The sequence below is a fragment of the Bubalus kerabau genome, chromosome 4 (genome assembly GCF_029407905.1).
Source record: "Bubalus kerabau isolate K-KA32 ecotype Philippines breed swamp buffalo chromosome 4, PCC_UOA_SB_1v2, whole genome shotgun sequence".
NCBI lineage: Eukaryota > Metazoa > Chordata > Mammalia > Artiodactyla > Bovidae > Bubalus > Bubalus kerabau.
Genome location: NC_073627.1, coordinates 13133461 through 13160649, shown reverse-complemented (window position 1 = coordinate 13160649; position 27189 = coordinate 13133461). Strand labels below are relative to the sequence as shown.

The following is a 27189-nucleotide window of genomic DNA, read 5'->3' as shown; positions in this document are numbered from 1 at the left end:
TGAATCTAGAGTATACTAGAAATCAAAAGTCAAAAGACTTTTTGTTTGTGGTACACACAGATGAGTGAGAAAGTTAAACAGATGTTATTGAGAAGCAAAAATAAAGAAAATACATTCTTAACAATTGGGATTTCATAAGGACTATTCAGAACAAAATCTTAAAATTGAATACAACATGGGGCGGAAACCGTTTCAGTTAAGCAAAAGTTATTCGATCTCTGGGTCAGGAAGATCCCCTGGAGTAGGAAATGGCAACCCGCTCCGGTATTCTTGCCTGAAAAATTGCATAAACAGAGGAGCCTGGCGGGTTACAGTTCATGGGGTTGCAGAGTCCGACACGACTGAATACACACACACACACACACACACACACACACACACTACTAGAAAATGAGAACACACACACACACACACACACACATATGTTACTAGAAAATGAGAAAGGACTTCCTTGGTAGTCCAGTAGTTGAGACAGGACTCCTTGCTTCCCCTGCAGGGGGTAGGGGTTTGATGCCTGGTTGGGAAAGTTCTGCATGCTGAGAGGTATGACCGAAAAAACCAAAACAGAGAAAGACAGAGACAAGCTATTTTTTAGGAAATGTAGGAATAATTTTAGGAAAATCTGAATTATTATTATTTAAAGAATATTTGTTTATTTGGCTGCACAGAATCTTAGTTGTGGCATGTGGGATCTAGTCCCCTGACCAGGGATCGAACGCCAGCACCCTACATTGGGACCCAAAGTCTTAGCCACTGAACCACCAGGGAAGTCCCTACATTATTCTTAATTTGTTTGATAAAATAGACCAGATCGAAAGCCATTGTGGCATTTTGTCCTGTATCAATGAAAGCCTTTCAAAAACAGTTGCTTATGACATTCTCATCTGTATAGTGTTGTTTTGAATACAATATACAGTGCAGTGTTGCTGAGAGGAAGAACATGAGTACTTTCTGGCACATTCTGTTCGTGGCTCCTCCCATCCCTCAGGTGGTTGGAACATCCTCTGTCTTGCTGGTGGCAGGGCATGCCTTTTCATGCTCCCCATTGAGGCAAAACCTCGGATGGTTGGCCTGGACATAGCAGCTCACCTTCACTGGGCTTCTATCAGGGTGAAAATCAAGTCCAGAAAGTGCTGCTCTGTCCAGCTGTCTTCCAGACCTGACAACCATTTCATGGCTAGCCATGAAAATACATATATTTAAAACCCTGACAAATTTTACCATGGTATTAAACATCTTATTTCTTTTCTTTTATTCTTTTTATTGAAAGTAAATAACAAATTAGATTTCCTGCAATCCTTTAATGTTTTTAGTTTTTTTTCTATTTTGGCCTCATGGCTTGGGGGGATCTTGGTTTCTAACCAAGGATCGAACCTGTGCCCTTGGCTTTCACTGGGGGTCCTAACCCTTGATAGTCTGCTAGGGAGTTCCACGTGGAATTCTGTGATGTTTTAAAAGTAATCTGTATGGATCTGGGAACAAAAATGTTTTTTTAAACAACTCAGTTGTTCATGATTCTTGTTTTTTTTCCTGCTGATAAAAAAAATATATTTGTGTAAACCTGAAGAGAAAAATGTTGATCTTTCAGATATATTCTTTATAAACAATGGTTAAAAGTTGAGGTTGTAGGAATTCCCTGGTGGTCCAGAGGTTGGGACTTCCCATTTTCACTGCTGAGGGTGTGGGTTCAAGCCCTGGTTGGGGAACTAAAATTCCACAAGCCATGTGGCATGGCCAAATAAATTAAAAAAAAATTGAAGCTGTATTTTTCTGAGTGAAATGATACGAGTTGACTATTAGGGCAGCCCTCTTAGGATGTCCTCCCCTGTGCTGATGACTCTCAGACCTCTGCTTCATCTTCTAGAAACATTGGGTTACAATATGCAAGGGGAAAGGTGAAGTTTGACTCTCTAAGTTTCAGTGACTCATATGCCAAGAGACTGCAGATGTTAGTTTCAGTAATAGGTCAGAACCTTCCAAGTCTGCACAGTAACCACCTTGTTTCATTTACCATAGATAATACGTGTCCAGTCCCCAGATGGGGTGAAGCGGATCACGGCAACAAAGAGAGAAACGGCTGCAACATTTTTGAAAAAGGTACCTGTGGCTGGGTATTGACCTTTCTTCATCCTCCACTGTTCCCTTCCTAGTCTGTACCTTTTCTCTTTCCCTCATTTTCTTGATTCCTCTCCACTCCCAAGTTTAGTCTCTTGCATTGGTTTTCTCTGTCATGATTGGTGGGACTGATACAGGATCAGATGTGTCACAGCTGACCACTGCTTACCATTGCAGGACCAAGGGCCCAAAGGTCAGTGTAAAAGGATTTCATAGGAGAAATATTTGTGAGTGAAAAATCAGAGAGTGAAGAACTTGAATCGTTCTTCAGCAAAGGGGAATTATTAACATGTATAGAATGATCCCACTTTCTTCTTAAAAAATTAAATAAGCTCCATATACAAATCTGTGATGTGAGAATGTGGTTTAAAGAGCATAAGCCAGACCTAAAAGGGGTAGCTCTGGAAGAGGAGGCCAAAGGAAGGAGAGTGGCTTTTGCTTGATGCTTCGTTCTAGAGGTCGGCAGAGCATGGTTCATGGCTCGCCGCCTATTTTCATTGGAACTCAGCCGCACTCTTTGGCTTATGTACTATCTGGCTGCTTTTGAGCTCCAGGGGCAGAGCTGAGTAGTTGTGACAGATTGTATGGCCTGAAAGCTGAATATATTTACTGCCTGGCTCTTTACAGAGAAAATTTGCCAACCTCTATTTTATACATTCTTTATTATTTGAATTTGTTGTAGATGGCTATTAACTTTTATAATGATTTAAAAAGTCACTTTTCATAAGCAAAAAAAAAAAAAAAAATGGTCACAGACTGTTAAAGCCAGAGGGAATTTTCAGTGTCAGGTAGTCTGATCTTTTTGTTTTCACAAAGATGGAAATTGGAAGTCCAGAGAATAAGGAGATTTGCTGAGGATTACACTGTGATCTGTTAAGGAAGTCATAGCACTTACCTGAGAAGTTTGGTTTCTGAAAAGTAGTTTCTATTCTGATTCCAACAGTGCTGCTTAAGTGACCGTATTTACAAGAATAAAAGAAAGAAAACCCAGGTGCAGTAGACAGCAGAAAAGAGAATTTCTGTGTCTTCAAGGACTTTTTAATATCCTGCATGTGTGCTTACTTGCTCAGTCATGTCCAGCTGTTTGTGACCCCATGGACTGTAGCCGGCCATGGAATTTTCCAGGCAAGAATAATGGAGTGGGTTGCCTTTTCCTACTCCGTTTTAATATTTTACTCTTTGCTTTTTTAGTAGCAGCTGACCATTGTCAGCTCACTCCTGGTAATGGTGCTGGGATACCCTAAAAGCTTGAGTTCTTGAGAGATCGTCTGAGCAAAGATGAAGCATTAAGTGGCTATTGCTTGGACAGTTGTGGGGATAAACGTAAGATTAAGAATACTGCCTACAGTTGTTCTTTACTTTTCTGAGTCTTTGTTATATGAAAATTTCTTATATCTGTAGTAACCATGTAGAGATATGGTTTTGTTTTTAACTTGAGGTTTTTGTGCTTGGCATCAAATATAGAGTTGTTGGACGGGTTAAATTCAAATGATTTAAAAGAAGCCTGAAAATACAGGATTATTCTGACTTTTATTTGCCTCAGAAGTATCCTGAAATCCTAGTGCTCCCTCTGGGTATTTACTTGTTGCCTTGCATAGGGAATATGGACACAATAGCTGCCACTGGATGTGGGTGGAGTCAGGGAGGTACAGTTTAGTGTTGACCTAATTTCTGAAGCCATTATCACCACAGCAGTCATTGCTTAGGAGAAATTTGTTTGGGGATACTCAAAAACAAACATTTATTATGCTGAGATGTTTCCCCTCAAGTGAAAATCCTTTCCTCTGATTATGCAAATAATATGGATTAATTATAAAAGCCTTGAACAATACAGGAAGTATAAAGAAGCAATAATAATAACTCAAAATTTTACTAGCCAGAAATAACTGTTCCTGTAGCATGTCTTTATGTGTACACCTGTGCAGGCATATGTGCGCACACATTCCTGTGTATGCATGTACATGTACTTTTACCAAAATAGGAGCATACTCTACTACTGCTGTATTTCATATCTGAGGTTAAGGAGAAACATTTATGGATCACTAAAGAAAAAAATGGAGAAGGAATTGGCAAACCTACTCTGGTACTCTTGCCTGAAGAATCTCATGAGGAGCCTGGTGGTCTATAGTCTGTAGGGTTGCAAAGAGTTGGACATGACTGAAGCAACTTAGTACAAAAAATGAAACAAAAACTGGCATGCCTGCATTTTAATTTATATGTAAATGCTTTTTTAAGACTGATTTGGAAATAATGTATTTTAATCATGTATTATGCATTGGTAAAGAGGAAAATCCAACTGAAATTAATTGGATAATAGGCTCTCCCTGTGACCTCACATTCAGAGTCCAACCTTCCTGAACCATTTTTTGATTCACGTGGCCATGTTATGTCTTCCTGAAGGGGTCACTGTCTGCCCTGTCAGGAAGACCAGTGAGCCAGCCATCAACACCTGTGTTTCAGGCGCTGGTGCTAGGATGTTCTCCACCTTACCGACAAGTCTCAACAACCAAGATCCCTCTTTCGTCCTTGATTGATCATTGAATGGATTGTTTGATGGCAGTGTTGAGGGCTGATGGTTGGTTAGCTATCTGGGTGACAAGTTACACGAGTCCAGGCAGTGACCCATATGTCAGTCCTCCTGCCCTGCAGGCAGAAGATGCACCCATTCTAGAGAAATTCACATCTCACCTTGTGATCATTTGTAAACTGCTTTTTTCACTTCACAATAGGTTATGGACATGACTCTATGTCAACAAATGTAGATTTGTATCTTTTTTTTTAACTGTGATAAGAAAAATAACATAAAATTTGCCATGCAGACCATGTTGAAGTGTATAGTTTAGTAGCGTTAAGTACATTCATAGTGTTATACATCACCACCATCCATCTCCAGAATTTCTTCATCTTCCCACACTGAAACTCTGTTCCCATTAAACACAAACTTCCTCTCCCCGCCTCCCCTTCAGCTCTGGTAACCACCCTACATTCTGTCTCTCCAGGTTTGTCATATAAGTGGACTCATACTGATTTTTGATAATTAATAATTTGGCTGTGCATTTGTGCCCTGTAGGTGGGCTTTGAAATGGCCTTCCTTTCGCCTCACAGACTTGCCTGAAAAGTATGTTAACCACTGAACTTTGTTGGCTCCAACTTCCCATCCCCACACTTGACACCCTTGATCCTGATTTAATATGTGGCATTATGCTCTCTAAGGAAATTGGTTTTGTAAGTGTAGTGAGACATCTTGCAATGAAAATCTCTCATAGAATCTTGAGTTACTGGATCCTTTCCTTCTCTGTGAATCATTAGACCATAAACCCCTCCAGGACAGGTTCTTCTGGCTGTCTTGCTTGGCATCGTCTTTCCTCATCTCCAGGATCCAAGGGTTTGCTTCTGCTGCTGTCACTTCCCTGAAAGGGCCCTTACTGAGTCACCCCAGATCCTACCTCTATCCTTTTTTTTTGGCTGCACCTTGTGGCTTCTGGGATCTTAGTTCCCCAACGAGAGATCAAATGTGCACCCTCAGCCATGAAAACTCAGAATCCTAACTGCTGGGTTGTCAGGAAATTTCCCTCAGTCCTTTCTTAACTGACCTCTTAGCAGCAAGTGACTCTGTCCTTTCTCTTTATAATATACATTTTTTTTTACCTGTGAATTAAAGTACCTGCTAAGAGATGCTTGAAAAATGTGAACAGTCAAAAAGACTGATGATGAAGAAAATACCCAGGTCTGGGTTGGGGCGGTGCCAGCCTCCAGGAACTGTCGGTCAGCCTTCCCACCTCCTCACCCTGTCACTCCTCTCCTGACCTGATGGGAGCTGCTTCCCCACTTTTCTGTGTTTGACCACCTCTATGCCTTCCTAAACCCTAAATTTTAGTTTTGGCTGTTTTTGAACTTAAATGAAATCATGCCATGTATTCTCTTTTGTTGCTTTCCATTATAAACATTTGTACTCATCTTACACAGCACCGTGTTTCTGGTTTTATTACAGTAGTCACACATCAAGATTATCTCAGGTGTGAAACGAAGTTTTTAAGCTTTTTTTCCTGGCTGCACTGCGTGGCATGTGGGATCTTAGTTCTTCTACTGGGGACTTGTGCCCTCTGTGTTGGAAGGCAGAGTCTTAACCACTGGACTGACAGCAAAGTCCCAGTTTTTAAGATTTTAACTGTGCTCTTGTAAGACTCTGCTAAGTTTTTTTTTTTTTTTTTTTTTTTTAATGCATGATGCCTTGTGTTTGATTTCTTTATCTTTAGATAAAGAATTCAGAGTTCACAGAAGCAGTTATTTTCACAGGAACACCGTATAGAACCTAGTATATATATTTCTGCATCTCCCAAAAGTGGGATTCAGCATGTGTGAAGTAATGTTGCTGCCTGTTGTATTTGAAAATACTGCTGCTCTCTTTCCTGATAGAAAGCACAGATCTCAGTCATGTGGTCATAGGGATTTCCCTCTGCCCACAGGGCTGCCCACATGATACCCTGCACCACTTCAGAGATTGCCTGACATCCCAGGGGTGCTATCCTAACTCATGCAAGAACGATGTTCCTGGTGCAAGACTTCTTTCTTATTCTTGGCAATAGCTTGCAGTGCTCTGCCTATAGAAAAACAGTATGGTTTTGCAGAACAGATAAAATGCCACAATTTGTTAATTTCAGTTTATCGCTGTTTCAGAAAAAGGTCAAAGTCTTTAGTCTTGTCTGTTTCTTTGTCTTTGGCCACACCGCGCAGCATGCTGGATCTTAGGCCCCGACCAGAAATTGAACCCATGCCCTCTGTGTTGGGAGCGTGGAATCTTAACCCCTGGACTGCCAAGAAAGTACCTGCTCCTGTTCCTGACCAGCATTGTTGCTCTCTCAGGATTCTCATGGCGATTCTGTGATGATTTCCTGTTGTGTGATTTGGAGTCCTTATCTTCGTGTGTCCTCTGCTTCTGAGTTTCTGTCTGGTGTTCAGCCTGAAGAACATCCTCTGGCATTTATTGTGGTGGAGGCTGTCAGCAACAGGTGCTCTTGGATCTTGTCAACTTGAGAATGTTTTCATTTTGCCCTTGTATTTGAAGGGTATTGTCTCCAGATGGAGAATTCTGAGTTGACAGATTTTTATTCCTGCCTCAGCACTTTAAAGATGTTGTTCCATTGTCTTCTGTTCTCCATTGATCTTCGGTTTTTAGCGGTGTGATGACAGTGTGCCCAGACATAGTTTTCTCTTTATTTATCCTATTTTGGTTTTGCTGAACTTCCTGGATTTGTTAACTCATATGTTTTTCATCAAATTTGAGGGTTTTGGCCATTCTTTCTTCAAGTATTTTTCAGTCCTAGCCTTATTCTCTTCTCTGGAGGATCATTTGCTATGGCTCCGGAGGTTCCCTAAGGCTCTGTTCATTCTTTCAAATCTCTCTCTGTAGATTGTAATCTCTATTAACCCATCTTTAATTGACTTTTTTTTATTTTGTTTTTGTCATTTCCTTTCTGATGATAAGCCCATCCAGTGAATTTTCTATTTCAGTTGTAGAATTTCCATTGGATTATATTTTATAATTTCTGTTTCTCTGCCAAAATTCCCTGTCTCAGATGACCCTAAGAGTTGAGCTGCATGTCTTGGCCCCAGACTCGAGTTTCCTCATAAGAAAGCAAAATAACAAGAGGTATTTGTTTAAGGAGGAGCAGTTTCTAAACTCACTAGGAATGTCTGATGTATATATGTGGTCAGAGTAGTGAGACTTAAATATTTTGGTATGTTATTTGCTGTGCTGTGTGACTTGTGAGGTTTTAGTTCCCCAGCCAGGTATTGAACCCAGGTCCTTAACCCTGAAAGTTCAGAGTCCTAACCACTGGACCATCAGGGAATTCCCTTAAATATTTTATTAAATCTCTGTTGTTTTAGGTCGCAAAGGAGTTTGGCTTCCAAAATAATGGCTTCTCAGTTTACATCAATAGAAACAAGACTGGAGAAATAACAGCGTCATCTAACAAATCCCTCAACCTGCTGAAGATCAAGTGAGTGCCCGAGGGGAGAAGGTGGGGAGTGGGGAGGGCATGCTGGCACTAGTTACCCGCCTGAAGTCACTAAGTTCTCCCCTGTTTCCTTCTGCTACTGTGATTACGGTCTTGAACGTGGACCAGAGTACGGGTGACCGTGCTGCTTGCCAGGTGTTTGGCAGCCATGCCGAATCTACAGTTACTGTCGAGCCGATCTGTTTGACTTGCAGAATTCAGGGATGTGCGTCACAGAGGAGGAGTTATAGTGTGTGTGCAACTGCACACTCAGCTGCTTCATGCAGAGAAGGACCTTGAATGTAACTCTGTGTGTAGTTCTGCCTTGAGACCTGCTTGGTAGGTCTGTGTTGTATTTCTTGCTGGCACGACCCCTGGAATACCTTAGAATTGATGGGTAATGTCAGAAGGATTTCTTGGGTGCAGAGACCTCTTCTGTTTTTTTTAGTTTTATGGGAGCACAGCCACGTCCATCCATTCATTTATATGTCTTCATGCTGCAAGGGCAGGGCTGAGTGATTGTGACAGAGGCTGTCTGGTCTGCAAAGCCAAAAATATTTTACTGTCTGGCCCTTTATAGAAAAGGTTTGCTTACCCCTGTCTGAGCTGTGTGGGCACACCTGCTCACGGGTTAGTGAGTAGAACCCTTCAGGTCTTTCGCTGTCCTTAGGTAGTGGGCAGGGAATTCTCCTATTTGGGCTACAGGTAGCCTGGCTGCTGTGACCACTAGTGAGGGTTGGGCTGGGCTTTGTTGGTACTTGGCTGTGTGACTTTTACCAGTCAGAATAATAGGCTGTCTTGGCAATCTGTGTGGTCCATTTTAGATTCACATTTAGTATATATTAGGGGGAAAAATGCAATTTTAACATGAATTTATTTGTTCTTCAACGGATACTTGTTTGGCACCTGCTCATTGCCTGCTGCTGTGATGATGTAAAGCCTTGTCTTACGTATATTCGTTTCCAGTGGATGAGAGCCGACTTTCCTCCCAGCTTGCAAAGGGTTTCCGCATCTTGAGAATCACTTCTCGTGGGTGTTACTCAGGTTTGGACTCACACCCACTACTCCTGGCTGTGTGCCTGAATAGTCACCCAGTCTCACTGGGCCCCTCCACCCTTGTCTGTTAGAGGGTGGGGGGCTTGCGCCTCCTCCACATGGTTGTCTGGTCCCTACATGGGACGAGCACTGTGGAAGTGGCAGCTGTGTGTCTCAGAGCTATTCTGACGGCTGGATGCCAGGAAAGGGGGGCTGCAGGATGAAGTACCCTTTAGGCAAGGCTGTCCACCTGCCATGCGGTCACACTTGGAGGGCGTGTCTTTCTGGGTGATCCTAGAGCGCGTCTTTTCAGTGATAGTTGTGATGCTTGCTGAGCAGCATGAGAACCACGTCCTGTCCCTGCTCGAGAGTTACCTGACCACGTCTGTAAGAGTCGGTCACCCAGAGCTCCTTGCAGGGCTCACTCCACTGCCTTTGTTGCCATTTTCACAGTTCAACTGGCTGTTCTAATTCTCTTACTCATTTGTAAGTTCTTTCTAACCCCCTCTGGCTGCTTTAAAGATCTTCTGTTGGTCTTGGGGTCCTGTGGTTTCTGTTTGATCTGTCCAGGTGTGGACTTGATGGTTTGTTAGGTGCTGTGTGTAATTCTACCTGATGTAAAATGTATTTTCTGTATCTGCAGGTGAGGTGTAAAGAATTCTTCCCCATTATCTCTTTAAATAATACCTCTCCTTCAGTCTCTGTATTATTTCAGTGATTACATTTTTTACTTTTTTCTATTTGATTTCTTTCAGCCCTGGCTGTTCGCTCATATGCTCACAGGGGCTTCTTCCCGGCTCCTGCTCTGCTCTCACGCTGGCCCCCAGGCTGCCAGTGAAGACTGCTGGGTTCCTTGGGGTTCTGCCTTGGCCTGGCACACACCTGGTGCTTCCCTCTCAGGTCCTGAGGTGTCTGGAGTCTGTCTCTCCTGAGTGTGTTTAGGGTTTGTGAGGATCCTATTGCACTATTGCTGGTGTTGTCTAGCCTGTTCTAAGCAGGGGATTTGGGAAGAGCTACTAAGTCTGTGGCCCCTCTGTCCACTCTTGGAGCCCCTGGTCATTGCAGATAGCCTCTTGTTGCTCACAATTCTTCATTCCATTTCCAGCTGACGTTTCACTCATAAGTATATATCCTTTGTTTTGAATTCCACACCTGAAGTCTTTGGCTATCTAAATCTGTTGATTGTTTCCCACCCTCTCTTGGTCCTGGTGGTTCGTTTATCTTGTACATTTGGTGACCTTTTCTTGAGAGCTTATATTTGCCCAAACTTGGTCTTAGGGAGCCCTGAAGGATCTGGGGTTATTGGCTTTCTTACTGAAGGAAATGGCAACCCACTCCAGTATCCTTGCCTGGAAAATCTCATGGACAGAGGAGCCTGGTGGGCTGCAGTCCATGGGGTCGCAGAGTCGGGCACAACTGAGTGACTTACTTACTGAGAAGCATTTGTTTCTGTAAGCACAAGGGGGCGTTGTGGGCTCAGCACTCAAGTTAATTTCTGTCTTTGGTTTCCTGAACCAAATAGCATCCCTAAGTGTACCCTGGATGCTTGCAAGAGCAGGCCTTTGGTTTCAGACTCGCAGACAGTTTTGTCTACAGCATAGTGGATGGAGGCAGATAGGATTTCTCCTTGGTCTGTTGTCAGCTGGTAGGTTTTTTCCCAGCTGTTGAGACATCTTCAGACATCTGGCTCTGTGTGGCATTTTGGGCTCAGCAACTTGCTTTGGGCAGGCAGGCTTGAGGCCTCCTCATCTCTGTCTCCCAGAGAACGATTACAAGCCAACTTCAAGGTTCCCCTCGTGAGCTGGCCATAAGTTCCCTCACTAGTCTTGTTTGAGCTGCCCTGGGTTTTTGGACCCTTGGGAGTTCCCTTCTTTAGAGCTCCACAATGCCTTTTAGAGTGTGTTTGTTAAAACTGATGGATAGTTGAGCCAAGTACCCTGAACCTGGAGGATGTTTAGGAATATCTCATTTGCTGTTAGACATAGACATCTTTGATTACAAGTTGGCCGTCTTATCACCCTAAATTGTGAGAGGAAAAAGAGGGCCGAGCAGACCCGTTGAAGAGCTGCAGCCCAGCCTCCCCATCCTGGCTGAGGCGCCTGTTCTCTCTGTTGGTTGGAGGCTCCAGGCTGTGCTTCCAGTCTTGCTTTCTGCACGTGCCTCTTGAGAGCAAGGAAATACTTACCCAGTGGTGGTGCTACAGCTTTTCCTCCCAGACTGGTTGACTGATTATCTCAGGACCCGCAGTGCTCCCAGGTGGGACTGTTCACTGGCCTCAGGCATGGTGGTAGGTGGGCAGTCAGGCTCTGCCAAAGTCTGCAGTGGGTCTGATGGGGAAAGGACGCTGTTCATATCGAAAATGATCGAAAACCAAATATTGCCCTTTGCAGTGTGAATCATGGCAGCCTTTGTAGAAAGCAGTATGTCAGCAGCTTTAAGAACAAATAAACTCCTGAAGTCTAATGTACTCTCTCTGGGAAATCTGCCCTGCAGCCGGGAGACTGTGCCATCTCTTGGTGGCATGGTAGTGGCAGGTCTCTCAAGAGCCTTGCCTGTCATGGGGGAGCAGCAAAGCGTACTGTAGGGTGGCTTCACCGCGGAACATTGACTAGAGGCAGACCATCTTTGGAGGGATTGTGTGGGAACAGCAAATATAGAAAGTGTGTGTCTAATCATCTCAGGGTTGTACATTAGTGACATGCATGTTATGGACACGTGTGTGAATGTAAAGAAGTAGAAGGAAGATGCCCCAGGGAGGTAAGTGAGGGAGCTAAAGAGAGGGCCAAGGAAGGAATGAGGGGAAGTGGGTGCCAAACAGAGGAGGAGGAGGAGGGTAGAGGCTGTGCTGCCCCAGTGTCTGCTGAGGTTGTGCGTCTTCTGTGTGGAACTAGGTGTGTCTGTGCCTGTGCAGCATAGATCCTGCAGTCTGATTGTAAGGAAGTTATGTTTTTGTCCAGAGAGCCTGCTGCTGACCTTGATAAGGTGAACAGGCACAGGGGAGACAGGAAAGGAGCACTCTACTCTCTTACAATTGGAAGCTTTGCTGTCTAGGCCGTTGGGGTGGTTGGTGTTGGCTGTTTGCAGGCGTCAGAGGTTTTTGCGTGAGTTGATCTTCTGTGCAGCTCAGGTTGTGGAGAAAGGAAGACAGCCTCAACTTAACATTTGTTGTTTGAACAGGCATGGAGATCTGTTGTTCCTGTTTCCCTCGAACCTTGCGGGACCGTCGTCTGAGATGGAGACGTCGGCCCCTCAGGGGTTGAAGGCCTTTGGTGCTCCCAACGTGGTGGAAGATGAGATTGACCAGTACCTCAGCAGGCAGGATGGGAAGATCTACCGGAGCCGCGACCCACAGCTGTAAGTGCCCTCGGGGCCACAGGGTCAGGCAAGTGAAGTGTCTGTCATGTGTCCTGATGAAGAAATGTAAGTTTCGAGTTTGACCATCTATTTTCAACTTAGATCTCACTTAAGTTATAACTGTGAGCTTTTTCTCATTGTTTGAATCTCTGTGCTCCATTTGTATTTTAAAAGTTTTAAAGTGGTGAGAACTAAGAGATTTGAAAGAAGGGAGGAGCCTTAAACCAAGTCCTCTCTGTGGTGTGCCCCTGAAATACCTGGATGCATGTGCAGAGAGGGCTAAAGCAAGTGTGGCGGGGTAGAGGGGGTGGAACCCCAGCACCCGCCGGCACAGGTCCTCTTTCACATTGTCTGGTTTAATTCTTGTGGACGATGCTCAGCCTTCCATACTCAGTGCGCTCTTTCCATTCTTCTTGGAAATGTTTCATTTGCTAAAGGTGCCGCTCCCTTCGGAATGTTCACTTTTCACCGAGGAGTGTGTAAAATGCTTATGCTTGTGTACATTTGTTTATTTCAGATTTTTGGCTGTCCTTTTTAAGGAGACTAGTTAGAAACATCTGAGTTCACACTCTGATGTAAAACTGAGTGAAAGTTGTCTCTGCAGTGGAGTGTGTAACTGCATCACTCTGCAGGCATGACATTGAGATATTGGAATTCAGCATGCTGCATTAGGAACTTGTATGTCTCCAATCAGAGGGCCCCAGACAGTGCTGAGATGCAGTTGGCGTCGAACCACTCTGTGGCTGTGGCCATCAGTCAGCTCTCCACCCCCATTTGCATTTCTCCCAGGGACCCAGGGTGGCTCCCACTCTGATCAGTGTTTGTGAGGCCTCATTAGAAATCTTTTTCAGAGTTCATGTGCCTCCATGTGCATTACCTGGAAAGCCTGCCTGTTGGGAGATCCAGGCGGGTTTTGCTCTGAAATACAGAACCTGCTGCACCTGAGCACTCTCACCCCGTGTGGACAGTGCTGTGACTGCACCTGTCAGCACCCTCGCCAGCCTCCCACATCCCCACTGTCCTACCCTGTGCAGACTGAAACCCACAGAGCCAAGTGATCCTTTCATCCTTTTTTCCAAAATACGCACGCAGAGTGGGTGTTTTCCACACTTGAGCTATTTATGTACCATTTTCAGGGTTTTTGCCACATCCACATACCAACTTTCTTAGTCTTTACCAAACATTTTTATTTAAATTGACTTTAAATTCATTCACTTTTGCTTTTAGTTTGTGTCATTTTAAGCAGTTAATATCCATGGAATAACAGGTTTGATGCACAAGTCAATAGTTTTAATACAGACCAAAATATTAAACTGTTAGAAGCTCTCTTCACCATGTACCATTTCAGATAATTTCACGTGGGTGGGGCAGCATTTCATTAGGTATGACATGCATTGTGAGTATCAGCATGCAAGGAGGCAGAAGAGCACGTGCTGACACTGTGCGTTTCTCTTCCCTATGCTCTAGGTGCCGGCACGGGCCTCTGGGGAAGTGCGTGCACTGCGTTCCTCTCGAGGTGAGAGTCCATGCAGAGTGAGTTCCCAGAGCTGTCTCCACACCTCTAAGTCCTGGGCTGGGTTGGAGTGGTTCAAAGAACTTATCTATTTATTGCCCTGGGCCTCGTATTCCCCCTAGTACAGGCTGCACTGAGAGGATGAGCCTTTATTTATGGGAGTGACCTTCTGGGTGGATTATGAACAGCTGGGACAGGGTATTGCTGTGATAAAGGGGCAGCATTTACACTGGGTTCCCTGGACAATCCTTTTAAAACCTGACACAAAGCTGGGCCTGGTGGTTTTCGTGTTCATCATTGTTTTGATTTACTTTGCCCTGAATCTCACGTCTCTACTGATTTGTCCTGGTGAGATTGAGAGTTACCATAATAATGCTGACTTGTGACTGGTTAACACTGAATTTATGGCAGGAAGGCCAACCTGATTTTCTTCATGAGGCTCCTCTTGCTTCATCTTCTGGCCTTTTTTTTTTTTTTTTTTTTTGCAAAATTTACTTGATATTTACTTGACTTACATCATCTTATATTTAATAGAGATTCATTTTAATCTTTAAAGATAACTGGTACACAGAATACTGGGTTCTGACCTGGAACAATAGTGAGGACCCAGCACCAGTTCTCCTACTGCCCACCTGCCTCAGGGCTGGGCAGGTGGAGGCTGTGGCCGCAACCCCGGTCGCAGGTGCGTGACTCTGTTGACTGTGTGTTTTGGCAGCCGTTTGATGAAGACTACCTAAACCACCTGGAGCCTCCCGTGAAGCACATGTCCTTCCACGCCTACATCCGGAAGCTGACTGGAGGGGCTGACAAGTAAGCAGCTTGAATGTGGGGGTGGCACCCCTGTGGCTTTGGGGCACAGAAGTTCATTTTTCGTCACTTGCACACGTTGCTTAAAGCCCCTTGGCATATGAGTGAGAAAAGTAAAGATAAGAGTCTGGGCATGCATTGTTTGAATTTGTGAATCTTATTCTGATTCTAGAAGAGGAAACAGGTGGGTGGAGACTCTGGTACCTGCTGTAGTCCGCAGTGCAGGGCAGAGGCCAGGCTGGCGGTGGCCGCTGTGAAGGCCCGGGGGTACCTTGGCAACCTTCTCTCGGGTATGCGGTGTCCTGGCAGCTAGTTGTTTGCGAAGATGGATGAGATGAGGCATGACAGTGGCCAGTCCTGTGTCTGTGGAGTCTGAGCCCACCTTCCCTCTGCTCTTTGGAAAACCTGAGCCACCTCCCCCCAATCCTCTTGGCTCTCCTGTTTCACAGCCCCCGTAAGCCCTTTGCCCTGGAGCCTGCCTCATTAGCATCTCAACTTCACAGCCATAGTAAGGCCGAGGTAGGGTGTTATCCCTGGCTTGGCCTCTGGTGCCTCAGCATTGCTGTCTGCAGGCTCGGCCAGGCAGGCAGGGAGGGTGCAGGTGGGCAGTGGGCACGGCTGGCTCTTAGAGAGCAGCTATGACAGTGGCAAGCTGAGAGCACTTTGATTTCTTCTGAATTACATCAAGTCCTTGCCATGCAGCCCCATCCTGCTGATGTGTTCACCTCACCAAAAAGGAACGGACTTCTTACTGGGATTTTATGATTCCTGTCTGTGCAGCGAGAGGAGATGGTGGTTGAACCCACCTCAGCAACATTTCATGAAGAATGTCATGTTCGCCTGCTTGTAGTTTTTCTCTGACAGCCTGCTGACATCCTGAAATGACTTAAAAAAAAAACTTAGATCAGGGGGAAAAAAATCTACCAGAAGCCTATTCTTGCTTTGTCCGTGGGGTAAACTCTGAAGCTGTCTGGACCAGAGCACGAGTGAGCTGAGGTCTGCTGGCCTTTTGTCAGTCTAGGCCAAGGGCTCGCTTGTCGCTGTCGTTAACACGTAGCCTTGGTGGTAACCCTTGCTTCCCAAGTGCCATCATTTTCATGATGCCGCTGGCTTGTAGGGACAGTGCTGATCACTGGGCTGTTTGTGAACAGGAAAGTGACGGAGGTTGCAGGCGCTTGTGCAGGCTCACCCCCAAGTCCACAGTGGGGCCCAGGACATCCTCACTGACCAAAAACAGAGTGGTGATATCTTTGTTATGTATCCTAATCACATTTTTTCTATGGATAAGAATTCTGTACAGAAATCTTAAGTACTAGACTCATTATGTAAATATTTCTGTTAAGCCGATGAAATTTAAAAAGAGTTTCATTTTCTCTCAGAGGCATAGGTTAAATCTAGATATTCAGCAGTACTCTTGAAAATCTTCATAGATGTTAGTGATAGTGAAAATGAACTATTTTTGTCAGAAATAGTTCTGAATCCTGTACAGTGTTAAGTGTACGGGACAAAAGCTAGAACTCCATTAGAATAAATTTTAGCACATTTTCCCTGCTGTTGCTACCACGTGTTTAGCTCCTGAGAACTCTATTCAGGAAGTGTAAGGTATCTTACATTTTATTTCCAGCCTCCTGCTAAACTTTTCACCATTGTAATGTTTAATTAAGTTGCATTTTCTTGTTCAGGGGGAAATTTGTTGCCCTGGAGAACATCAGTTGCAAGATTAAATCAGGGTGTGAGGGACACCTTCCATGGCCTAACGGCATCTGTACTAAGTGCCAGCCAAGTGCCATCACGCTGAACAGACAGGTGAGATATTGTCTGTCCATCTAGATGCAGAAAGCAGTATATTTATGTTCATGGCTAAGGAAAGATCTCTGACTCCTTCAAGCATAGAGGAGAGCCTTCAGTTTTCTGTCTTGTTGGCTTATATGGAGGCAAAATTTTCTTGGTGACTGTTTGAAATGCTTAGTGGTTGTGACTTTGCCTTTTAAGAAACTGTGGCTCTGGAAGTTGGCTATGGCTCAACTATAAACAGAACTGTCCTGGGACCAGCTCAGGACATCTTTCCAAGCCAGGTTAAGAAGGGAACTGGGCTCAGGAAGGAGCCTTGGCTCAAGAAGGAGCTCAGGGAAAATTTTGTGTGGTTATTCTGGCCTTTTCCACTCTTATCGTCCAGCCCTCCAAGAATAGCTCGCCTCCTCTTTGCCTTGCCGCTGCCAGCCCGTGTTTAGCTGCTTAGAATTCCATGACCTCCTTGACTGAGAACCTTTCTCCTTTTCTTTCTTGCCTTCCTTCCATCCATCACTCTTGTTCTCTTTTTTCTTTCTTTCTGTCTTAATTTCTTTTTGAAAACTTTTTTTGACTTAGAAAATGTGAAAACCTTTATTTTAGGTGAAAGCCCATGTGGGATCGAACACTCCCCCCTGCAGTGGAAGTGCAGAGTCTTAACCACTGGACTGCTAGGGATGTCCCCCAGTGAGATAAATTTGAATTAATTTATTGAGGAATCCCACCATTACCCCTTCTACCTGCTAAAATCTGAAGTAGATTTAAGGGCAGAGCACATTTTTAAAGTCTGTGTGTTTAAAAAGCAAGGTAAAAGATACTTGTGAACAGTTTGTGCTAAAAGAATTATTTTTTATTGACTGTTTGAATTTAACCTATTGTTAACTCTACAGAAATACAGACATGTGGACAACATCATGTTTGAGAATCATACAGTTGCTGACCGCTTCCTTGACTTCTGGAGGAAGACAGGGAACCAGCACTTCGGGTACTTGTATGGACGGTACACGGAGCACAAAGACATTCCTCTTGGTATCAGGGCTGAAGTAGCTGCAATTTATGAGCCTCCTCAGGTAGACGTGAACATGATTTACAGTCTGTGGGTCTCTGTTGCTTTATTTTGACGGCTCTATGGGATGCCTTTTTCAGATTGCTTGTTTCTTTTCTTATTGCATCATTTGCCACAGTCTGTAGACACTCAGACGCACTCAAAAAGAACATTTGGAGAGTAAGAGCATAGCCCCTAAATATTTCAGTGTATGTTTCCAAAGAATAAGAACGCGTTCTTATATAATAAGTGCATTGAGCAATTTAAGTAAGTTGAACTTTAATATAGATCTAATCTGCCATCTTATTCCACTTTTGTCAGTTCCCCCAAAGTGTCATAAAGTTGCTGTCTTCTGATTCCCTATCTCCTATGCTCATGCCTACTATCACCTATCCTAGGAATTATGAAATTAGAGTCACAAAATTACTCTAGTTCTTTATCTTATGCCACACATATAACTTAATAACAGTATCAAGATTACCACCAGTGTAGGACTGAAAACAGTTTAGAATCGTTTAGGTGGAAGGGTAGGGTCCCTAGGGTATATCCCACTAGGGACCAGCAGTTGGTTTCTGTGTTTAAAGTTGCCTGGAAGATCTTCTCTGTATGATTATGTCACTAACAGGTTATAACCAACATTTATGTTCATTTGATTTTCAGTATTTAGGGATTGGTTTTATATATATGTATTTAAATTTGTTGTACGATTATATAAAACTTTTATATGGTTGTATAATATATATATATGTAATATATTGCTTTATTATATATAATAAGTTCAGTACAAAAGTGAAGACTGGAACTGTGTTGCATCCTGGTTTATGATGTGTTGAGATAGTTAGGAGAGGGTCTTGTTTCTATAGGTTACTGTGATGCAAAAACACAAAAATGCAATGCGTTGAGGCATGAACAGAGGAACAAATGGAACATAGTAAATGTTGGGCTGAATTAGGTGGTGGGTGTATAGGTGTTCACTACTGATTCTTTAAACTTTGTTGTATGCCTGAAATTTTTTATTTTAAAAAATGTTGGAAAAGAAATTTGTATGTTTGCAAAGTGAGATCTACAAACAGCGTCTTCCCCTTCATCTAATTTCCTCCCTCCCCTACAGGTATCCCTCACTTTAAACAATTTTTGGCTTAGATCTGTAAAGTTTGATTTTTTTTTTTTTTAGTATAAGTGGGTACATAGATACTACTGTCTTCTCCTTTATCTCTGGTGGGCACCATGCCATACACATGTGTGTCACCTTGTGCTGTGTTCTGGAGATCTTGCTATGACTGGTTCACTTTTTTTTTTTTTAATAAACCAGGGTCTGGAACTGCAGGGCTTGTGGCCGGTGCAGGTGTGTGGCTCCTGTAGAGATACCAGTTCTTCCCTGGGTGTATTTATACAGATTGTGTGTCATCTACCCCCTTGACATTCTTGTTATCTATTGAGAGCCACAGAGGAAGTGTTGGACCAGGCCTTCTGTGATGGTTCACTTGTAAGGAGATGGAAGATGGCAGTAGGTGCTTACCCAGAGACGCTGCTTGTCCAACCCTTCAGCTGCTGGATGTGCTCTGTAAGCAGGATCTGCTTTTGGAAGCACATGAGGTTCCAGTTCAGCTTTGAGGAGGGTCCTTTCATGAAGTATTTTTACAGTTCTGTTAAGAGTACGATTGAACAAAAAATGGAATCGGAAGCCTTTGGCGTCGAAACTACTCACAGCATCATCAGAGCTCCCAAACTGGGGATCCTGGAGGTTGAAACATTTGACCTCTAATAACCTCTAGCTCATTAGAAGTTGAAGCTCATGATGCCACATGTCATGAAACAAAAATCCTTAGGTTTGTTCTGAGTTTGTGCTTTGACCTGTGCCCTGGATGTATTAATCACCTCCATATGGATCATACCCAGCGACATAAAGTTCTTTTGTTATTTTGCCAGGATTTGACTAATTTACAAGGATATACCCAATTAGCATAACTCCATTTGGAGTTACCTTCACTTTCCTGTTTCATAGCCGTGTCTTCTGCTCAGTATGATGCTTAACCTATGAGCTGCATTTTGGTGCAGATTAAAGATGTCAGCATGCTTTGTCTACTGCAAGAAGTGGAGTCCTGTGGCCAGTGTAGGTTGCATGTGAGCCAGCCCAGGCCCCCCCACTGCCCCGAGCTGAGCGCTGTCCTCACCAGTCAACAGGATACCCATTTCAGGTGCCCTTTTGTTGGCTTAGAGTGTGTTTATCTTCTGTGCTTTCTTATTCTGCCTTGCCCGTGAAACTAAGCACTGTCCCTGTAGAAGTTGTGTGCAGGTTTTCCAAGGCTGTTTTTTTCTGGGAATGAATGGTACTTTGTAACTCTAACCTTGCATAATCTAGCCAAGCTTACCTGGAGTTAAACTATTTATCCAAGGGAGTTTTGAACCTAACTTCTATTCCAAACAAAGGAACCTTAAGGTGTAGTGAGCCTTCTCTAGTCCTGAACAACCACATGTTTCATGTGGAGCTGCTAACATGAACCAGCCTGAATATTGGCTTTTCATGTTCTCTGAATCTTGATTAAAAGCAAAGCCGAGCCCTGGAAGGAAAGAGCCTGGGGGGCTTGGCTTATGGATCTGGTTGAGCTTTTTTGCTGCAAAAATCTCCTGTTTGGCAAGGGAGATTGGTGCTCCTTTGTGACAGCCGACCAGAAATGGAGCAGAGCTGCTTGCTGCTTTCCTGAATCCCTCCTCTAAATCCACCTTCTCTTTAATACCCTCACAGATTGGTACACAGAATAGCTTGGAGCTTCTTGAAGACCCAAAGGCCGAGGTGGTTGATGAAATTGCTGCCAAACTTGGCCTGAGGAAGGTACTGAGACTATTTTTGTCCTTGAGGGAGGATCTGGGCTCTGTGTTGGGGACATCTGGGTGTGCGCATGGCCAGGCCTGATCCGGGACTGAACTCCCAGCTGCCCAAGGTCAGATGCAGACCCTGCACGTTTTGAAGCCTCACTTGTATTTATTGGGTGCCTAAAAAAGGATGCCAGTGTAGGGACTGTTACATGTAAATCCACCAGACATACTTCTTGCGGATTGCCTCAAAGTGAGCAAGGAAAGAAGCCGCAGGAGCAAGACCCCTACTTCTGCTGCAAGGGACCTGACACCAGGCTCTGTGTCCCACCTGCCTGCTAAGGCACATCCTTCTGGGTGTGTGCTCTCCCTTCACGTGTCTATCTGCACTGATCATTTTCTCTCCCCTGCACTTGGAGATTCTGGTGGTTCCTCTTCAGTCCTCATTGAACTTCCTGTTTGTAATTGAGGCATCTGAGCATATAAGCCTTGCTAGTTTTCTGGGCAGTTAGAAGACAGAGGGTTTTCTTTTTGAATCTGTTTATCTAGTTTATCTCACATCTTTGGTAGAGTTCCTAGGAACTGTAAAGATGACTTTTTATAGATAATGTTGAAATGTGAATTTGAACACATCTTAAAAATTCGCTATGTAAGGTTTATCGTTTGTTTCCTAATCAGTTTAGACAGGGAGAAATAGACTCTGTACAGATAAATGGGGGAAGACTGGAAATGAGCCTTATAACCCAGGAATGCTATGGAGCAAAGTTACTACTTCATTTTAAGAAAAAAACTGTTGTTTCTAAAAAGGATCCATATCATGATTTAGGGGCATATTTTGGTTTAAATTCTGAAAGTTTCTCGTGTTGAAAAGAGAAATCAGTGTTGTTTTTTTTTAAACCCATTTTTGTTATAAATGTTTGGTTCATGGTAGAGTAGAAGATCTTGAAATTACTTAAATGCCTTTCTCCAAACACTAATTCCTTAGCCCTTATCTCAGCTTGATTTTGATTCTGTTTTGTTTAATGGTTAAATTACATTTATCCCTTAAGTCTCATTTTCTCCATTGCCATCCTCCTTGGGGGTTTTGTTCATTTGGGCATTTTTAAAGAAAACGAAAGTCTCTTGATTTAGCTGGTCATGTCTGCAGGAGATGGAGTTGAAGAGTTTCATGTCAGGGTTGTACTGGAGAGGGTCACAGGCACCAGGTCACTTCTTTGAAGGACTGAAATGGGTGTGTGTCTGGATTCCATCATCGCTCTTTAACTTCCCAGCCAGGTTCTGGTTCAGGAAGGGTAACCAGCTGTGAGATTCATGGGCACAGGAGGGCCAGGGCTCACCGAGCACATGGACAGGCACTGTTGCTGCAGCAGGACGTGCCAGGAAGGCTGACTGTGCCGAGGTCTGGGATTGGCGTTTCAGATCCCTGTACCCTCAGATGCTTCCTTCAGCCCTGCACTGGAGCTCAGAGGAGTAGCTGGGTGAAGTCTCTGTTGTGTTTTTACTTTTATTCTAAATGCATTCTCTAGGGAGTATGTTCTCCTGTCTTATGGAGAAAGCCCTAGCATCTGAAGTGTCACTGTCTTTATTTGCTTGCTCGTTGTTTCTCCTTCTCTCCAGAATGCCAGTTCCCTTTTCACTGATATTCTGTTAGTTTTGACCACCCCAGAGTCCCCTGCACCTAGCACAGTGCTGGGCCCAGAGATGGTGCTGAGTCTTAGTTTCTAACACATAAATGAGCTTTGCTCCTTTGCCCTCATCTCCACCTGGCAACATCAGGGGGAGGACAACCAGTGTCAGCTGAGTACTGTTTGAGAGCCCTGGTTTGGACAATGGCTTAGCTGAGGAGCTGACTCACCTAGAAAGCAAGGACTGACTCCCAGGAGTCTCCTCTCTGGGCAGAAGCTAGAAGGCATTCATCATCTGTTTCAGGGAGAGACTCAGAAGGTATTTTTCTCTCTTATGCAGGTTGGCTGGATATTTACAGACCTTGTCTCAGAAGATACTCGGAAGGGTACAGTTCGATACAGTCGAAATAAGGTGAGGTGGGGCGGGGATGTTTGCTTGGCAGGACCTTGTTACAGACCAGCTCTGGGCTGCACTCGTGGGCATCTCAGCACAGCTTCTTGTTTTTAGACCACATTATTTTCAACACATTGTTGTTGGTAAATTAAGGCTGAGTCTGTTCATTCTGTGTTGGAAATCAAAACCCTCCTTACCTTTATAAAGCCCTGCCTTTCAGAGGTCAGCCCGTGAGGTGAATTGCCATGTGCTTCTGGCCTTACTGGTTACAAGTGGTTTTCTGTGGGGGGTTGGTAACAGTAAGTGTAGGTGCTCATTTCACCGTAGTTTGTGACGTGCCATAGTTTAGTTCTCACTATTTTCTAAAGAAGAAATAGAAGCATATTTTGACAAGATGCTGTAGAACTTGATATGCTGGTTCTCTTTTCTTAGGACACCTATTTCCTGAGTTCAGAAGAATGTATCACTGCAGGAGACTTCCAAAATAAGCATCCCAACATATGTCGACTATCTCCAGATGGACATTTTGGATCCAAGTTTGTTACTGCAGTGGCTACAGGTATAAATGGAGGCAGAGTTATATTATAACCATTACTACCCTGTCGATAGGTTTTGTTCCTCTTTGCATTTTTTTTTTAGGAACTTTTTTTTTTGCCTCACCCTGGTACCAGGCCTGAATGGATACAGGAAAGAAAGGATTAAATCATGTCAAGTCTGTGTTTAGCCTGCTCTGCTGCCCAGTTGGTTTAGTCACCAAGTCATGTCTGACTCTCTGCAACCCTGTGGCCTGTGACCCCACCAGGCTCCTCTGCCATGGGGTTTTCTCAGGCAAGAGTACTAGAGTGGGTTGCCATTTCCTTCTCCAGGGGATCTTCCCAACCCAGGGATCAAACTTCGGTCTCCTGCGTTGAAAGGTGGATTCTTTACTAGTGAGCAACCAGAAAAGCCCTGTATTGTTAACGTAGTTACAATAGATTTTCTGAATGGGCCTGTGAGACATGAAATTCTTCTTTCTGGTTTATGGCAGAAATCCTGAACTCAGCGTCGCCCCAAACTGTTAATGCTAGAATCGTGGCCTCGGTGTAGCCCTCCTCTGGTCTACTCTCTTAGCCTTAGTCCAGGTTCACTTGGTTCTGGATCTGAGTTCTAGGCTGCCTTTGCCCCTTTCCAGTAACCAAGGATGACTCTGGTTAAGTAAAAGAAAAGGAATTTACTGTTCCTGTTACTTGTTTATTTATGAGTGGAAGTGTAATTTTAAGAAATCTTTTCCATAAAGCTTTTATTGGGAGTGATGAGTGTGTTTGTGATATTGTGTCTATTGTATTACATGTTACATATATGTCATGAAAGTTGCTCAGTTGTGTGCAGCTCTTTGTGACCCCATGGGCTATACAGTCCATGGAATCCTCTAGGCCAGAATACTGGAGTGGGTAGCCTTTCCTTCTCCAGGGCATCTTCCCAACCCTGGAATCAAATCCACGTCTCCCATGTTGCAGGCAGAATCTTTACCAGCTGAACCACAAGGGAAGCCCATACGTCATGAATACATAGTAATAAAAGATTATGGCCTGTAAAAAAGTGCCACCAAATCTTCTATAATACACTTGAGATGCTGTCCTAGAAAAAAGCCAAGTATAAGACCATATGGTTCAAAAGGAGTAGGAATTTGAAACTTGGAAAACCAACTCATAAAAACAGTCTCTTTGGTCAGTTTATTAAACACTAACCTTGATCTGTGAAGCCTTGAGTTCTTCCATCACAGAAGTGATAATCCAGTTCATTCATGGCTACCACACTTCTTCTAATTTAAAAACCCAGTTTACAAACATCCTAAAGCATATTAAAAAATATGTGCTCAGTCATGTCCAACTCTTTATGACCCCATGGACTAGCCCGCCAGGCTCCTCTAGCCATGGAATTTTCCAGGCAAGAATCCTTGAGTGGGTTGCCATTTCCTTTTCCATAAGTAACTATATCCCCTATTAATCCCAGTTGAGCCTGTTACCACTGCCATGGGAACCATGAAGGAAAACATCTTTCATGCTGTCTGAATTTTTAAGATCCATTTGATTTGCGATCCATTTAGAGTGACAGGCACCTTCTCTTTGAAATGAATGTACTTTGGGGCACAAGAGGCTATGGCAGCATCATTCACATGTTAACGTGAATTAATGGGGTCAGGTGCTTAAGGAAGTGGATGGGAGTTTGGACAGGGATTAGTGAAAGCACTAATTCTGTAGCATAGAGTCCTTCTACCAGGGCCTCATGGGGCAGGGAACCTATTGTGATGAGAAAACTCAGGGCAGCAGGAGCCAAGGGGGAAAACAGAGAAGAAACAGGTTGTACATTATCAGAATTTTGCCAAGCCAGCTTTCTGTTTGACACAGGGGAGGAAAGTATTCTCTTTCTACTTCCTACATCACATAACCCCCACTCGCTGCATTTAGGCTGAGATTCTGGGTCTAGGCATTTAGGTTGGTGGTTCTCAAACCTATCAGACCTGATACCTGCTCTTTAGTACATTTATGACACGTCTTTACTATCCAGAAAGTAAAGTTCATAGATAATGTACCAGCCTACACACCTGATTCTAAAAAGAAGGCAGAGTCGTAGGATGACTGTAACATTAAGGAAAAATAATAGTGAAGGAACGTGTAATAAGACAGTACACTCCATGAGCCAGCAAGTGCTTGGGGATTGATGCTTGCTGAGGACAGCACTGTGGAGGGCTGCCAGCCTTGTGGGCGGGCCCTGTGTAGGCATCAGTGACATGGTTCCTAGACATTCAGCCAGCAGCCCTCCATAGAACTCTGAGCCAGGCAGGGCCCTTCCTCAGCTCATACGGTATCCTGTTCATAGATGGTACGCTGTTAAAGCTATGAGTGTTTATTTCTGTGGTTGTGTATAAAATGCAGTCGATTCTAATCCCAGGTCTCCACAAATACGGGTTTTGCCTACAGGAGTGTGCACAGGACATTTCAAGGCCAGGTGTGATGTGGAGCGGTTCTTTGTCGTGAGGGACTTGCTTGAACACAGCAGGGCGTCCGGCACCTTGACTCTAGCCTGCTAAAACTGGCAGCTCCCGCCCCACCCTGCCCCACTTCATTAAGAAAAACAAAAGTCACCTCCACAGATTTTCAGAACTGCTTCTCGTGAGCACTGTTGTTTTAGGCTTCCATGGGCTCCCATGGTAACCTAACCCCTTAAATTACTGTTTCAATGGGGAATTAATTTGATGAGCCCAAAGAACTGGTACATGTTTAGAATTATAAATAGTTTCCAAGTCAGGAGCTGCCTGTACTTTCAGTTATTGAGTCATATCTGTTGTTGGGACTTTGGAAATTACAGATTGTCCGTGGAATTTTTGCCTCTGAAATTGGCACTTTACTGACAGGTTTTAAAACTGTAAGGTAGTAAATCACTTATAATAAGATCTGCAGTTAGAGTCCTTTCAGATCTGGGCTGAGCTGTCCTTGGTAGTGCTGTGAGATGCTCAGATGCATAATTTCTCTCCCTTTCCTGGGGGATGGAGATGGATGGTGTTCCTTGATCGGTACCTTACTCTCCTTTTATAAAGAAACTAAGTTAGAGATGTTGAGAGCTTTTTGTTTTTTTTTTTAATTCTCCAAAGCTATCGCAGTTGTCAGGGTGTGACCCTGATTCTGGAGGGAAGGAAGACGGCCAAATGATTGGTCCTGCCTGACCGCCTCCATGGGTTTTACCCTCACCTCGAACTATAACCCTGCTGCAGGTTTCTATGGAGTAGGACCTGAGAAAGGTTAGCGTGGAGGGCAGGCCTCAGTGCAGGGAGAGTGGCCGCCTAAGTGCTGCGGCAGGGTCCACGTCTGCCTCGCAGATATGCCGGCTGTCCAGGTGTCTGAGGTCAGGACTGCCCTCTGCAGTGTGCGGATAACTAACATTGTATTTGCTGGGAAAAGTTTCTGTCTTCTCCCATTCATTCCCATCTGTCTTCCTGCATTCACTCAAGAATGAAATTTGTTGGAACATGGGGCTCTGTTGTTCACATCCCTGTGTTACTAAAATCCAGGAGCCCAAGTGTGCTTTTGGATGGGTGTTAGAGAAGGTTTAACAGTCATACCTCCAGTTCTGAGAGAGCATGTCGCTGGTGGGCCTGTTTGAGGAGCTGCAGTGGCATTTCCACAGCCTGTGTTCACGGCTTTGTGCCCACAGCTCTCATGAAACTGCAGTCGAACTTTTTTGATTCTACGCAAGACACATACATGGGAGTTGGTTCTGCAAATCCGAGATGAGGAATGACACTTGCTTTAAACATTCTCCAGTGGATTCTCATTGAAGGTCTTTCTCTTGCAGGTGGCCCCGACAACCAGGTCCACTTTGAAGGGTACCAGGTGTCCAATCAGTGCATGGCCCTAGTCCGAGATGAATGCCTACTGCCCTGCAAGGATGCCCCTGAGCTCGGCTATGCCAAGGAGTCCAGCAGCGAGCAGTACGTGCCTGATGTGTTTTATAAGGTAAAAATGCGATGGTACCAGAAGAGAAAAGTGGATGGAGAGCAGTGTGGACACTGACCTATCCTGGACGTTACTAATTCTGGTGCATTCTGGCCATGGGTCCACCATGGTCATCTAGAGGCCAGCTTGTGGATAAGGAATCTGTACCTTTTCCAGGACTTTTGTTGACTATGCAGGATTGTGTGGTGTCAGGGCTTATAAGCAGAA

The 27189-nt window shown here is 44.2% G+C and overlaps 1 protein-coding gene across 1 annotated transcript in view; it reads left to right on the top strand.

The window, feature by feature from the left end:
- Positions 1-27189, top strand: part of NPLOC4 (NPL4 homolog, ubiquitin recognition factor) — a 49821-nt gene that overhangs the window by 1932 nt on the left and 20700 nt on the right. The window contains exons 2-12 of the mRNA XM_055575360.1: positions 2017-2097; positions 8005-8117; positions 12327-12503; positions 13971-14019; positions 14732-14826; positions 16506-16629; positions 17502-17681; positions 20403-20489; positions 22436-22507; positions 22922-23048; positions 26822-26982. Of these exons, the coding sequence (XP_055431335.1) occupies positions 2017-2097; positions 8005-8117; positions 12327-12503; positions 13971-14019; positions 14732-14826; positions 16506-16629; positions 17502-17681; positions 20403-20489; positions 22436-22507; positions 22922-23048; positions 26822-26982 (1266 nt within the window). The remainder of the gene's footprint in view (positions 1-2016; positions 2098-8004; positions 8118-12326; positions 12504-13970; positions 14020-14731; positions 14827-16505; positions 16630-17501; positions 17682-20402; positions 20490-22435; positions 22508-22921; positions 23049-26821; positions 26983-27189) is intronic.